Source organism: Conger conger, chromosome 9 (genome assembly GCF_963514075.1).
Source record: "Conger conger chromosome 9, fConCon1.1, whole genome shotgun sequence".
Classification (NCBI taxonomy): Eukaryota; Metazoa; Chordata; class Actinopteri; order Anguilliformes; family Congridae; genus Conger; species Conger conger.
In genome coordinates, this window is record NC_083768.1 from 55962723 (window position 1) to 55976524 (window position 13802).

General features: G+C 49.0%; 2 protein-coding genes across 2 annotated transcripts in view; one reads left to right on the top strand and one right to left on the bottom strand.

Moving 5' to 3' along the window:
* The first annotated feature begins 2824 nt into the window (after positions 1 to 2824).
* Positions 2825 to 8392, top strand: LOC133136639 (cathepsin S-like). The gene is made up of 8 exons (XM_061254284.1): positions 2825 to 2964; positions 4166 to 4312; positions 5082 to 5204; positions 5428 to 5580; positions 6623 to 6847; positions 7286 to 7451; positions 7563 to 7665; positions 8078 to 8392. The coding sequence occupies exons 2-8, from the start codon at positions 4181 to 4183 to the stop codon at positions 8175 to 8177; spliced, it is 1002 nt and encodes a 333-aa protein (XP_061110268.1). The 5' UTR covers positions 2825 to 2964; positions 4166 to 4180; the 3' UTR covers positions 8178 to 8392.
* Positions 8393 to 10049: 1657 nt separating this feature from the next.
* Positions 10050 to 13802, bottom strand: part of LOC133137710 (hepatocyte nuclear factor 6-like) — a 12865-nt gene continuing 9112 nt past the window's right edge. The window contains exons 2-4 of the mRNA XM_061256042.1: positions 11381 to 11403; positions 10932 to 11027; positions 10050 to 10103 (exon numbers count right to left, since the gene is read on the bottom strand). Of these exons, the coding sequence (XP_061112026.1) occupies positions 10050 to 10103; positions 10932 to 11027; positions 11381 to 11403 (173 nt within the window). The remainder of the gene's footprint in view (positions 10104 to 10931; positions 11028 to 11380; positions 11404 to 13802) is intronic.

The following is a 13802-nucleotide window of genomic DNA, read 5'->3' on the forward strand; positions in this document are numbered from 1 at the left end:
ATTTGTGTGTGGCAACGTGTGTTCACGTACAGTATTGGTGTTTGTGTGCTTGTATGCTATGCCACAATGGTCAGAATTCCACTGGCTGTTTCTGTGTGCTTGTCCCATTCAGAGCGTCATGTTCTACCCATGAAGGAACCACCACACCGGAATCTAAACACGGAGCAGCATGCTGTGGGGCACCTGCGTCTCACACACACTCACACACACTCACACTCACACACACTCACACACACACACATACACACTCAGACTCACACTCACATTACATTATATTACATTACAGTATTGGCATTTGGCAGACGCTCTTATCCAGAGCGACGTACAACAAAGTGCATACCCATAACCAGGGATAAGTTCGCTGAAAGACCCTAGAGGGAAGTACAATTTCAACTGCTACCTGTACAACAAAGATAAGGACAAGGGCCTTTTTTTTTTTTTTTTTTTTTTTTTGAACAAACAAACAAACAAACAAACAGAGCAAAAGTGACCAAAGTTAACTATCCAAACACTGCTTACCTAGCCAACTAAAAATACCACACACTCTCACACTCACACTCACACACACACACTCATACACACACTCACACACACGCAAACTCACACACACACTCACACACACGCACACACTCACACACACACACACTCACACACACTCACACACACACACACTCACACACACACACACACACTCACAAACTCACACACACACTCACACACACTCACACACACACACACTCACACACACACTCACACACTCACACACACACATACACACTCACACACACACACTCACACACACATAGCTAATAAAGTCCATGAAATAACTACATACTTCTGTATCTGCCTACGTATCTAACATTGTATGACGTACAGTACGTATTGGAACCATTTCAAATGAGCCAACTAGCAACGGTAAACTTCAACAAAGTGACAGACCAGCGTTTAAAAATGCACAACAAACAGAAGTAAGTTTTAAAAAGATATATATTATTATTCATTAATTTATTAAGTAACAATTAACCAATTATTGTGCACCGTCCACATCTGCCATAACTAGCCACCTACGACAACCTATAAAGCTATCATGACACCGCATTTTCCTCTGGCAAGCCTGTTCCCATGACGTCCACTCCGCGAGATGACACGTAATTGCGCGAGCGTTGTGCAAGCGTTTACTTCTCCGCGCAGAATTTAGGAAGTCGGTAAACTCTCGCTATTACACAGGAGCTACACCTGCATGCTGCAACGCAGGGGCGCACACCCAGGGGCGATCCGTTTCGTGATTCTGCTCTTAATTATTTAATTAGCTTTATCAATCTTGCTTGGATATAACTGTGGCATTGAAGTGATGCTCCGTTGACGTTAAGGGGCCTAACATGTGCCATTATGAATACATTCCTGACAACCATTATGTCAAACCAGCAGCCTGCACTGATGACACAAGGCTGAATGAATCCACTGACTCATGTTGTCTGTGCCAAATTCTGATCATACGATCATCCATGTGACGTCCGTCCCGATTGTCGATCATCCAGTTCCTGTTGATCGCGTGGCGACTGTAGCCTCATCTTCCTGTCCTCAGTTGACAGCAGGGAAACTGTGGTCCACTTTGACTTCTTTGATTAACATGGCATTTTCACCACCAAAAAAAGTGAAATAGCCGCAAATTATCAAATATAGTTATTTAAAGTACATCCACCAAATATCTGTACAAAGTACTGTAAATAACTATAATAACACACAATTCAAGTCAGACAGAAATTCTGTATTGAAAACAATGCCAGGATTGTATGGGCATGGTCTGGATCCTTGCTCAGCTTCTCCCAAAATGGGAAATTGTTCTGGAGAAGGAGGGAGACTGGGAGGGAGATGGGATGGGTTGATAGAGGGATTAACGGCTTCCTCTCTTTAAACATAGTTCATGTATATATCTTTTTTTATTATTATTTGAATGTGCTATAATTTTCTGTAATATATTTAAAAAAATATTACGCTCTATCCTTTATTATCATCTGTATTCTATTATCCTCTGTACTTTTTATGTACTCTGTATTATTATTATTATTATTATTATTATTATTATTATTATTATTATTATTATTATTATTATTATTATTATCCACGGCACCACCATGCCACCACATAGTGCAAATCTAATGCTACAAATCTCTCTATGAGAAACTCTCTATATACAAATCATGAATACCACAAAACGATGAGAGGACACATGCAATGAGACTAAAACATTTATTGGCCATGAGGTCGGGGAATTCTTGATGGATCTCATCAAGTTGAACTCCCATATAGGAATAGATGGAAGTGTTTAGACTTACATAAATTGATATTGCAATGCATCTGATTTCTCACATTTTGCTGATGCTTACCACATACTATAATAATTCAGTGTAGTTTGCAGCGAGTAACAAAAAAAAAAATTGGGGTCAGCCCCACAATTCAATATGATTCAGATTCTGATCTCAATGTCCCGTGGCATTTTGCGGATTTAAATGACCTGATTGTGGTTATGTGAGTACATAAGTATTGTGCAATTTTTAGTGTCATCATCGCGTGTCTTATGATTTGAAACCACTCAAAAGTCAGCGATTATCCAAATGTGTATCTAAATTAAACCCTTACACGAGTATATTACGATGCGAATTTGCGTAAATAAATCGAATAAATCAGATTGAGTCATTGTAAAGGCAATTTTTTTTGTGCTTTTTTTACATATATATATTTTTTTTAAAGGGGTGGGGGTGACAGGTGCAGGGTGCACCTTGCTGGGCGAGTGCAATGAAAGGCAGAACGGCGGCGAGGGGGAAATTCCGATGACACGCTCACGTGACATTCCGACTATAAAACGGAAGGCAGACGATTGCTTCGTTATTAGCAACTTTCCACAGACGTCCATCGAGCTGCCGGTACAGCGGACAGCCTGCTAGTCGTATACACGGTCGAAAGGTAAGCTTTCTTAGTTTAGAAGCGCCAAGACGGGTCAACTACTTGGGTGGCGGCGGCAATATTTAATTGAGTTCAAAACAGTGGTGCCCAGGCTACTTTCGGTTAGTTTGCCGTTTTTATTTCTCGTCAATGATAACGCTTAAAATAATTTTTTTTACCATGTTACAGTATTCGGCTAATGCGGTCAAATCACAAATTGTTTTATCACCCATGCACCGCAATTACATCCTGCTAAACCGTGACCCAATGCAACTTCCATTCTTGCTTGTGTTGATTTATCTTCCGTGAGCTACAGCCGTGGAGGCGTTGACTACTTTGTTCGCTCTAATGAAGGGGTCTTATATTGTATTGTCCAATTTAAAAGCAAAACTTGCATGGAACTAAGACTAATAAAAAGAAAATAAAAAAACCTCATGACTGTTTCAGACAACCGAGGTTGCTCCCCTCCTTGTTTGAATCGGAAGTGGTTTCTCAATGCGTTTGTCGCTTGACAACTGGATTTACGTAGGCTAATGTTCTGTTCTATTGTATTAGTTTCACTACCGTCATGTTCGTTCTCGTGACTCCTTTCTGCTTTTCTGTCAGTTTTAAGTGGTACTGTGTAGGCCCTCGTGGTAGTTTATTCCATCACCAGTCTGAACTTGTAAACCAATTGTCCTGACTACATTGCTTGGTAGCTTTCTCAGACGGGGTGTTAACTCGGACGCAGCAACCGTACTCCGTACTTTCCTTTTTTAAGGAAATTCTTTGACAGAAGCCGGCTGTAATGCCCGAAATGTGGACCAATGAGATCAACGGAGTCACCTGTTGCTGGGAGAGGCGTTAAATTTCCAGGCGCGTGCTGAAAATGTACTTGAATGTTATGATCCTGTGAACAATCGGTGTATTCATTGGACTAATGTTGTCCTTTTTTTAGTAAAAGGAATTGAAACTTCTTGCGACATCTTCCTGTGCGACTGCACTGCTGAGTCATGAACGTTTAACTTCCACGAATCCGTTGTCATAATTTAGGAACACATACAATACAGTAACTGAAGTGGGGAAAACGATTGGTGGTCTCGGATCACGGTTTGAGATGTGCTATTAATTTGCTTTCATTACCGTCAGAATGAAAAGCGATATGCAGGTCTGATTGCTCTGTAGGCCGCTTCTTGCGCTGTGATTCCGTTTCAACGCCCCCCTTCTCCGGCTGCGCTTAAAGGTTCTGCTCGGGACGATGTTTGGGAGCCTGTTTCTGGTGACGGTGCTGGTTGGCGTGACGACAGCGGCCGTGATCGACCAGAACCCCAACCTGGACATGCACTGGAACATGTGGAAGATCAAACACAGCAAGGCCTACAAGCACCAGGTGAGATGCCTGGTGTCGCTCCCCCACCTTCGCCTGTGATTGGTGGAGGGGTTTCCGAGATCCAGTTTTGAGGGTAACCTTTTGTATTTGTGGCGGCTCACTTTAGATGCAGATTTGAAACCGTGATCGAGCCCATTATTTCTTGGCTGTCTCTGGCTTCGGCCAGATCTGCTGTAAATGGTTGGCATTATTATAGCGCCTTTACCCAAAGTGCAGTGCAATTGTTGCTTCTCATTCACCCATTCATGCACACACTCGCACACCAACGGTGATTGGCTGCCATGCAAGGTGCCGACCAGCTCATCAGGAGCAACACACCCATGGCAAGGATCAAAGACATGGGGGGGGTTTGAGTGCCACGACCTGTTATGACGTCTGCTGTTTCCACACAGGAATTTAACCTTCTGAGACACCAGGAGAGAAGTTTATTCTTTTTTTAAAAATTAATGTCCCTATTCAAAAATGCAGTTGAGCTCAGGGAAACCAAAATGTAATGCCCTTGTTTTGAGGATGCTGGGTCTTGGGAGGTTAAAGTTTTTAAGGAGGAGAATTTATGAAGCTAGGCGGTGCCGTTTTATCGGCAACGTCAAGAACTTGTTCACCTGGCTATTGCTGTTGGGACAGGGCACCGGGTCTGTTGGGACAGGGCACAGAGTCAGAGGTTGGCCAATTGGCCTGTCGTCAGGCTGACTGAGGTATGAGCAGCTGTGTTTGGGGCAGGCGGTGTAGTGCGGTTGACCTGAGGACTGACCGGCTGTGTTTGGGGCAGGCGGAGGAGTACGGGAGGCGGAGCATCTGGGAGAAGAATCTGCGGCTGATCTCCCTGCACAACCTGGAGACGTCCCTGGGCCTGCACAGCTACGACCTGGCCATGAACCACCTGGGAGACCTGGTGAGTGAGCCCCTGCTAACGCTGCCCTTATGACCTGGCCATGAACCTGCTGGGAGACCTGGTGAGTGAGCCCCTGCTAACACTGCCCTTATGACCTGGCCATGAACCAGCTGGGAGACCTGGTGAACTAACGCCCCGGGGGGGTGGGAACCTGTTTCTGTGGAACTAGCCTAGAGTGGCGTCTGATGCTAATCTCCTGCCCCCCCCCCCCCCCCCCCTCTAGACTTCAGAGGAGGTGGTGCAGACCCTCACAGGCGTTCAGGTCCCCTCAGACCTGGAGAGGGGCCCCTCCACGTTCGTACAGTCCTCCGGGGCCTCTGTGCCGGACTCCGTCGACTGGAGGACCAAGGGCTACGTCACGGATGTGAAGATGCAGGTAACCGTCGCAGCCACCAGAGGGCGCTGTTGCACTTCTATCACTCGACCTGGTTTTCAGTTTGATTTGTTCCTTCCTGGCTTCTGAGGAGGCACAAGGTCCTTCCGTCCCCTTCTCCTTAAAATTCACCAACCCACGGTGGGGTGTGGTAACGTCAGTCACTGTAAGTAGAGCAGCAGAGAATGGGTGGATGTTTTCACCTCTTCGAGAACGGGTTTCGAGGCACATGCCTTACCCCTTAAACGCGCTGGTTGTGACTCCTTCGAGTGGCACTGAATCTGCCTCTTGCGGAACTTCTCCTTCCTCCCGCCGGTCCCTCGTTGTGTTTTTGAAATGGTTATGAGAACGGCGGCCTGTTTACTGAATCGCACCAACGCTGGGTGGCGCCGTTTCGAAGGGTTGTGGGAACTGGCACTGTTGCCTCACAGGTTTGTGTTCTCCTCGCCTATGTGTGCAGTTCCCACCCCCCCGTGTAGCCCAGGGATGGTAATTTTAATGTGCATTGTCTCCGACAAAAAAAAAAAAAAAAAAAATGTTGTTGCTTGAGAAAATGGCCGCCCGCTTGTCCCTGGGTTGTCAGCGGTTTCTGGCTTTTTGTTTGCGAGGCGATCGCGCCGTCCTCCCTCCTGCCCCTTACTTCCCCTTTCCAACTTCCTCAAAGCTGGTTCTGAGTTTTGCTCGCACTGCATTGTGGGGAAAATCACAGGGTGGTGGTGGTGGGGGGGGGGGGAGGCAGCGCGGGCAGCCGATGAATGGTGAATGTGGTGAAACCTCATGGTCAGCAGTGCGTGACCAGTTCCCCAACCGATACCATAGCATCAGGATGGAGTGTTATTGACCAAGCGCATTTGCTTCAAAAGGGGAAATTTGTACGCTGACTAAGACTGCTACAACGGTGGGACCTCTTGCCACAAGTACCGTTGGCAAAATGGCATGGATATTTCTTTGCATGCAAAACAGATGTGCAGATTAAATTTTAATTTTAATTGAGAATTTTTTTAATTTTTAATACTCTTTATAAAAAAATACTCTTTCTCTCCAGGGGTCGTGTGGCTCGTGCTGGGCCTTCAGCGCGGCAGGAGCCCTGGAGGGCCAGCTGATGAAGACCCGGGGCCAGCTGGTGTCCCTCAGCCCCCAGAACCTGGTGGACTGCTCCTCAAAGTTCGGTAACCAGGGCTGCAAAGGTGGCTTCATGACCCAAGCCTTCCAGTACGTCATCGAGAACCAGGGCATCGACTCGGACGCCTCCTACCCTTACGACGCCGTGGTTCGTACCCCGGCGGGGCTTGGCTTGGGGCGGGGCTTGGGGGTGATGGTCACGAGGGCCTATGCCAGAGATGGAACCGAAGATGGAACCGTCAAATGCCTGACCGTTTTGGGCTACCTTTCTGCTCCGTTTGATCTTGCCTGATGCAATTGCGCCGGCCCAAGAGGACCAGAAGGTGGGGGGGAGGGGGGTTGCTCAGAGCGATGTCATGAGAAATCGAAGCTCTTGAATCCTGAACGATCACACATTTGACCCAATTCTGGAAGTCCGTCTGGCCAGTTGGTAGCACACACACACACGCGCACGCGCACGTGCACGCGCACATGCACACGCACACGCACACGCACACACACAATCTGAGATGAGAGCCAGGCTGGGTCTGATCCCAGTGGAGTGCGTGGCCTGACTGACGGTGTGACCTTTCACCTTTTGTTGCAGGAGGGGAATTGCCGGTACACTGTTGCCGGGCGTGCGGCTAACTGCTCCAGCTACACCTTCGTGCAGCAGAATGACGAGGCGGCCCTGAAGGCGGCCGTGGCCAGCGTGGGGCCCATCTCCGTGGCCATCGATGCCAGGCGCCCCTCCTTCGCCTTCTACCGCAGCGGTCCGTCCTGCGTCGCCATATTAACTCCCCGCCGGAATGATTCGGGTAGTTAGAGTTGAGTTTAAGACTGGTGCTCATGTGCTTGTCTTTGCTGCTCCTTAATCGTCCCAGGTGTGTTCGACGACCCACAGTGCAGTCAGGAGGTGAACCACGGTGTCCTCGTCGTAGGCTACGGAACTCTGGAAGGGAAAGACTTCTGGCTGGTCAAGAACAGGTAAGGACATCGGCCTGCACCGAAGGGAGTGTGTTTGTTTTTTTTTTTTTGTTTTTTTTTGCGTCAAACGTCTGTGTGAATCTGAAGACCGCGTGCAGAGTGCTTTGGTTGGAATTAATACATGAATACATTTGGTCCATTTGTCCGGGAACCGAAGGCAATGTACAAGTAGAAGAGACTGGCCACTGGGGTTCTAGAACTCCACGTCGGTGTTCTGGAACTCCTCTGTTCTGAGTCACCAGCGATTGTGACGTCAGCATTAGAATGTTCTGCTTGTTCTGAATGTTCTGTCCTGCGATTTTGTTGTGCCTTAAATAGTTGGTGACAAAACCGAACGCAGTAGATGCTGTGGTTAAACCCCATATGGTCATAGGTTCTAATGCCCCCCCCCCCCCCCCCCCCTCTGTTGCAGCTGGGGGGTGAGATTTGGTGATGGAGGCTACATCCGAATGGCGCGCAACAAAGAGAACCAATGTGGCATCGCTGAATATGGCTGCTATCCTGTCATGTGATCTCCCCTGACCCCGAGGAATAGGATTTAACTATTTTTGTTTAACTGGAGTGGGAATGTCACTGTCCTTGCACTTTCTATTGTCATTTTCAGTCTTATTTTAATGGGATTCTCTTGTGTAATATAATTTTTGAAATCATTATTTTTTAATTGTTTTAAAAAAAAAAAGAAAATGCTGTGTTTTTAAAGATGGAATAAAATGTACTTTTAATACGACGTTTTGGTTGACCCTTGTTCAATGTGTGTGTGTGACGTTAATCCTTGCACTAGTGACGTAGAGTCCTGTACGTGGGTTTTGTTCCAGCCAGAATCCCGAACCCTGAACTGTAGCGCGGGGTTAGTTTTGATTGGATGCTTGTCTTCAGGGAATCGCCCTCTTGATGACATTGGACAGTTAAGCGCCAGTTATTTGCCTCTGGGCTTTGGTCCATCAGTTCCACACGCTCTGGTTTTGCTTTTTAAAAGCCTCATTGCTAAAGGGGTGCACTGGTTTGCCGACTCCAAGCCTTTGAGCAATGCAAGTTAAAATCCAATCTAGTGTGAACTCAAACGGCCAAATGTTTTATTTAATATTGTACACCTCCCGTGTTTTATTTTAGGTCCTGATATCCATAAGCTGTTGGCGTGGTTTTAAGTGCCAAACAATCTCTCCAGTTTTGTCCATTCTCCAGTTTTAGTAACTGTCTTTATGGCTGATTCGATATCAATGAACCTCTGTGCTGATTGGCTGGCTGGCTGGCTCTAAACTGAACACCAAGGTTCTCTCTGAACCAGAATGGCATGATTTTGAATAAAGAATGTATATTTTTCTATAACATGGCGGCAGTCAGAATCGGTTCAGAGCAGGGAAGGCTGTATCAGTCTCTGGGTTTCAGACCTGAATTGGCTCGTTTACATCAAATCTTTAGTCCGATTCCATGATCTAATCTGCACCTGATGGTTCCTCCCCCCCCCGGGCTGTCTAAGCTGGTCTTTATTCTAGCCTCAGATCTTGATCGTATAATTGGTCCAGTTATTTGCAGAGTTGGGGCTGTCTGTTTGCACATTGTATAAAAAGTGAAATGTGTTGTCTGAATTGCAAGTGGTGTTGCTTATGTCCTGTGCTTTAATCCAGTGACTTATGCATATGGATGAATGAATTATTCTGTCAATTAAAGCAGCATTAATTGGTTTGAATGAGAACCTGCATGCACAGGGCCCTCTGTTGCAAAGTTTGAGACCTATATCTGTACTAAACCGAAATGTTTTGACCCAACTTCTTTTTAATAATGCATGACCAGGAAGGAGAAGGCTGAGGACAGAATGCAAATTTAACAGGTCAGTTTTAATAGTTTAGTGCAACATCACAACATCACATGAGGTATTAGGAGTGTTCTTTTACTGTCGGTACAAAATGTCCCACGATTAGATTAAACTTCAAAGTGTAATAAGCCTTTGGTTACAGCCACATTCATTGAGATTTCAAAGGAGGTTTTGGGGGGAGGGGGAGTTGGGGTCATTTTGCAAGATACTTTACAGTTCCACACTGAAGGAGAAGACATAAGGCAGACAAACGGCTCTCTCGCGCACACACACACACACACACACACACAGAAACACACACAGTCGAAATGACAACCAAAGCAACACACAGAAACACACTTTATGACCCTGGATCGACTTCGGTTTGGGTAAAGACATGTAAAGACATTTAAGAGAAAAAAAAAAAAGAAAGAAAAAAAAATGCACAAACTTCACCGCTGCTGTCCATAGAACAGAGCCGATCTCTCCCGTTCTGTGACCCAATTCCGGACCGTTCCGTCTTTAACGGGGGTCCGTTCCGTCAAACTTCAGCAGTTGGGACGGAACACGGGAATACGCCGAGTCACTGGGCCTATTCCCATCGCTCCTCCTTCAGCGCCTCCCCCCTGATGGGTGGAGCTAGGAGCTGGGAAAGGAGGCAAGGAACGGGACGTGGTGACAGGGTAGTTCCGGAACGCGAATTAGGCAAACGGAACGCCCTCGCTCCTTCAAAACCTCAGTCCCGAGCCACGTCAGGTCCAAAAAAAAAAGAAAAATACTTAAAAAGATGCGTTCCTCGCCGAAGAAATCTCCCGGCGCCTCCCAGCTCCTCGCGGGAACGTTGGCGGACTGGAACGCCGTTCGGTTTCCAGGTCAGACGAGGAAGGGCGAAGTGAGCGACTGGAATTAGCCCAAAAACTCTTTCTGCGGTCACTGCCACTTCCTGCTCAACTGCGCCGGCGTCGCACGCAGCTTCACACTTCCTGTTTCCTGTTCCTCTTTGGTAACATGGGCCTTGTTTAGGTTACAGGTGAAAAAAAACACTCGCAAACAAGAACTCCCTTTCTCAGATTGTCACTTATATTATTTGGTCTTTATATGATTCTTTGTTTAAAGCAAATATTTAAAAAACCCAGGTTTTAAGATTGAAGAGATGTTTTTTTTTGTAGAATTGAATTGGGCAGTGGTATGGGCATTCACTGTCTGGCAAGCTATTTACATGTGTGAGTACGTGTGAACGCACGGTGGATACTTGTAGGGTCTGGCAAGAATGACCCGATTTGATTAGAGAACCTCACCAAATGAACCTTCTTTCCTAAGCTTGTGGACCATGTCATGGAGTAAAATGGTAGCCCCCCAACACCAGCCACCACCACCATCACGCTTTTAGAGATTTTACGTTTTGAGAGGTTATCTTTTAATATCAAAGCCTTTGGCTGAGACAGTCCACAAGGCACGGTTTGATTGCGCGTGCCTGGTTGAAAAGGTGCGGCAAAGGAGGACAGAACCTCGATTGGCCGCGGTCGGAGTCAGGATTTTTGGGGGAGTCCTGATGGTGCAGGTGGGCACACTACCCACAGAGGGGGGTCAACGGGATCAAACCACGGAGAGGCTTACGACACACGCTCACACGAAGAGGCTGCGATGCTCTCCAAGGGGCTGGGCGTATTTTTATAAACGCCGAAGCCAGTCCGTACGGGCCCGCAGTATTGCCCCTGCATTCCAGCCCCTTCTGAAAGAGAGCAGCCTCCTTGGAGGGTTTGGTTCCCTCAAGCCGCGTAATAAATAACAAAATTGTTATTTAGCTGGGGCTTTTCTCCAAAGTGACTTACACTTGATTAGACTAAGCATGGGACAATACCCACTGGAGCAATGCGGCGTTAAGGGCCTTGCTCAAGGGCCCAACGTCTGTGTGGATCTTACCGTGGCCAGACCGCGGAATGAATCTGTGTGCGCAAACAGGCACCGCATCCCAGGGCTGGGTGAGACGGTGTCGTGACCCAACCAGTGAACGGACACTCTCCTTCTCTTTCCCCCCGCCCCAGGGGATTATGGGATAGTGTGAAGCCTGTGTTAGTTCCCCCCTGGATGACACACTACAGGGTATTGATTAGCCATGTTTCTTATTAACACGCTGATTATAGAGAGGGAGAGAAACCAAAGGCTCCCTCCCTCCCTCCCTCTCTGTCTCTCTGTCTCTCTCTCTCTCTCTCTCTCTCTCTCTCTCTCTCTCTCTCTCTCTCTCTCCCTCTCTCTCTCCCTCCCTCCCTCTCTCTCCGTCCCGCCCCAGGGGATCATGGGATGGCGTGCGTTAGCTCCAGTCGGATGACGCACTGTGGCCCTGGCGGGCGCTCGATATCCGCACGGTTTTCCCGCGTACGTCTAGACACGCTCGTAACTCCATGGCGGTCTCCATGGCGGGGTGACAGCCCCCCCCAGCCCGGCCGCGGAGAGACCAGCGGGAGGAGGAAGTGTTTTAACACCTCCCACACGGCGGAGTATCGATCTCGCTCACGGTGACCTTGCCAGACATGACGTATTTTTTTTACATTTTCTTTTTAACTTTTACCCGCGCTGGGGCGTTTGAGGTGGGGGGGATGGGGGGACGATGGAAGGGGGGGAAAGATGGGGGGGTGGGGGGGGTAGGTCCATGTCTCCGCGGTCGCAGACGGGAGAGCAGGAGAGAGGATTCGGTTTAGCCGCGTAGCGCGCTAACAATGGCCCCGGCCCGGGCGGACGGCTGCTGAGAGGTGACATTTTGAAGGCGTGACGCCGACACACAAAGGCCAATTTGCTTCCGTGCGCGAGGCTCCGCTGTTTAACCCCCCCCCCCCGCCCTGCACTTGTCCTCCATTAAACTTTCAACAGCCCTCCCTCCCTCCCTCCCTCACTTTGACCGTCCCTCTGATCTCACCCCCTCTTCCAATGCCCCGGGGCCCAATACCTCCCCCCCCCGACCCCCTGGTCTGGCCCAGCGCGGAGCAGGCCCAGGTCCAGATTCTGGCGGGGGGGGGGCAGGGACAGGGAGAGAGACGTTCCCCTGCCCCCCCCGTATCCTCCTTTGAAGTCTTACAAAGGTCGAGGACCCCTTTCATGGCTCCGGATTTCAGATGTGCGGCAGGGAGGTGAGGGGGGGGGGGGGTACGTGCTGGGGAGCGGGAGGGGGGCACTGCTGTGACAGACCGAGGGGTTGTGGCGGGGAGGATGCGCCCCCAAACCCTCCTGGTGTTACGGTGGGCTCTCTCGTCTGTTGTTTGGCACAAAATAAGGGGGTGAAAAAGAGGGGGAGAGGGAGAGGGAGAGGGAGAGAGAGAGGGAGGGGAGAGAGACAGAGAGAGACAGAGAGAGAGAAAGGGAGAGGGAGAGAGAGAGAGGGGAGAGAGACAGAGAGAGAGAGGGAGAGAGAGGGAGGGGAGAGAGACAGAGAGAGAGAGGGAGAGAGAGGGAGGGGAGAGAGACAGAGAGAGAGAGGGAGAGAGAGGGAGGGGGAGAGAGAGAGTGGGGAGAGAGACAGAGAGAGAGAGAGAGGGAGGGAGAGAGACAGAGAGAGAGAGAGGGAGAGGGGGAGAGGGGGGTAGAGAGAGTTGGCAGAATGACGAGGATGAAGTTGGACCGTAAAGCGGGCGCAGAATCAGATTAGGGAGGTCCCGGGGATCCAGATGTCTGAAATCTGTCGGTGCTACAGAGCGATCGAGGCGGCTCTGGATATCAGCACTCCGGCTCGGTGTTGGGAGAGCATGCACACACCAGCCACCGTGCCGGTTTACCCCGCTGACTCTCACGCTACTATCCTCCCCAGCTTGGGTCTGAAGGGAGAGGCCCTCTCGCTGGAGGGAAGCCCAGGAACACAGGTCTGCTGCAGGCTGTGTGATAACCAGAGAGCAAACGTCCTGTGTGTCAGCCAGCTGATTTCACTAATGAGCTCCGGCCGAGGAATTGTGCTCACCAGGAAATCCCGGGGAGGACTTTTACTTTCTGGACCTGGATTTGACACGTCTGATGATAATAACACTGGGCACACTACTTCTGAAGCCAGTGGAAGCCACTGTGCGCATATTAGATCAATACGCATCTTCCCCTCTGTTGTCACGAGCAACTCCCGTCGGCCATTTTGCGGCAGATTAGAACTCGCCTACAGAGAGACCGAACCTGGAACACGGTGGTTCGACAGCAAAGAAAAACCCCAAAGATTCCCCGGAAAGGGTCACCGGAAAAGATCAGCGGCCATTTTAGACCCTGGAGCCCGGGTGATCGACTGTGTCGGTCAAGCGCTGAGAATCAACGGCGACCAGGCCCCCGCGTGGCTCTGCTGAGACCAGGCCTGGTCACCCTCTCTGCATAACAA

Coding starts and splice junctions, on each gene's coding strand:
- LOC133136639 (XM_061254284.1), top strand. CDS start 4,181: ATGTTTGGGAGCCTGTTTCTGGTGACGGTGCTGGTTGGCGTGACGACA. Junction 4,313..5,081: donor GCAAGGCCTACAAGCACCAG/GTGAGATGCCTG, acceptor TGTTTGGGGCAG/GCGGAGGAGTACGGGAGGCG. Junction 5,581..6,622: donor TCACGGATGTGAAGATGCAG/GTAACCGTCGCA, acceptor CTTTCTCTCCAG/GGGTCGTGTGGCTCGTGCTG.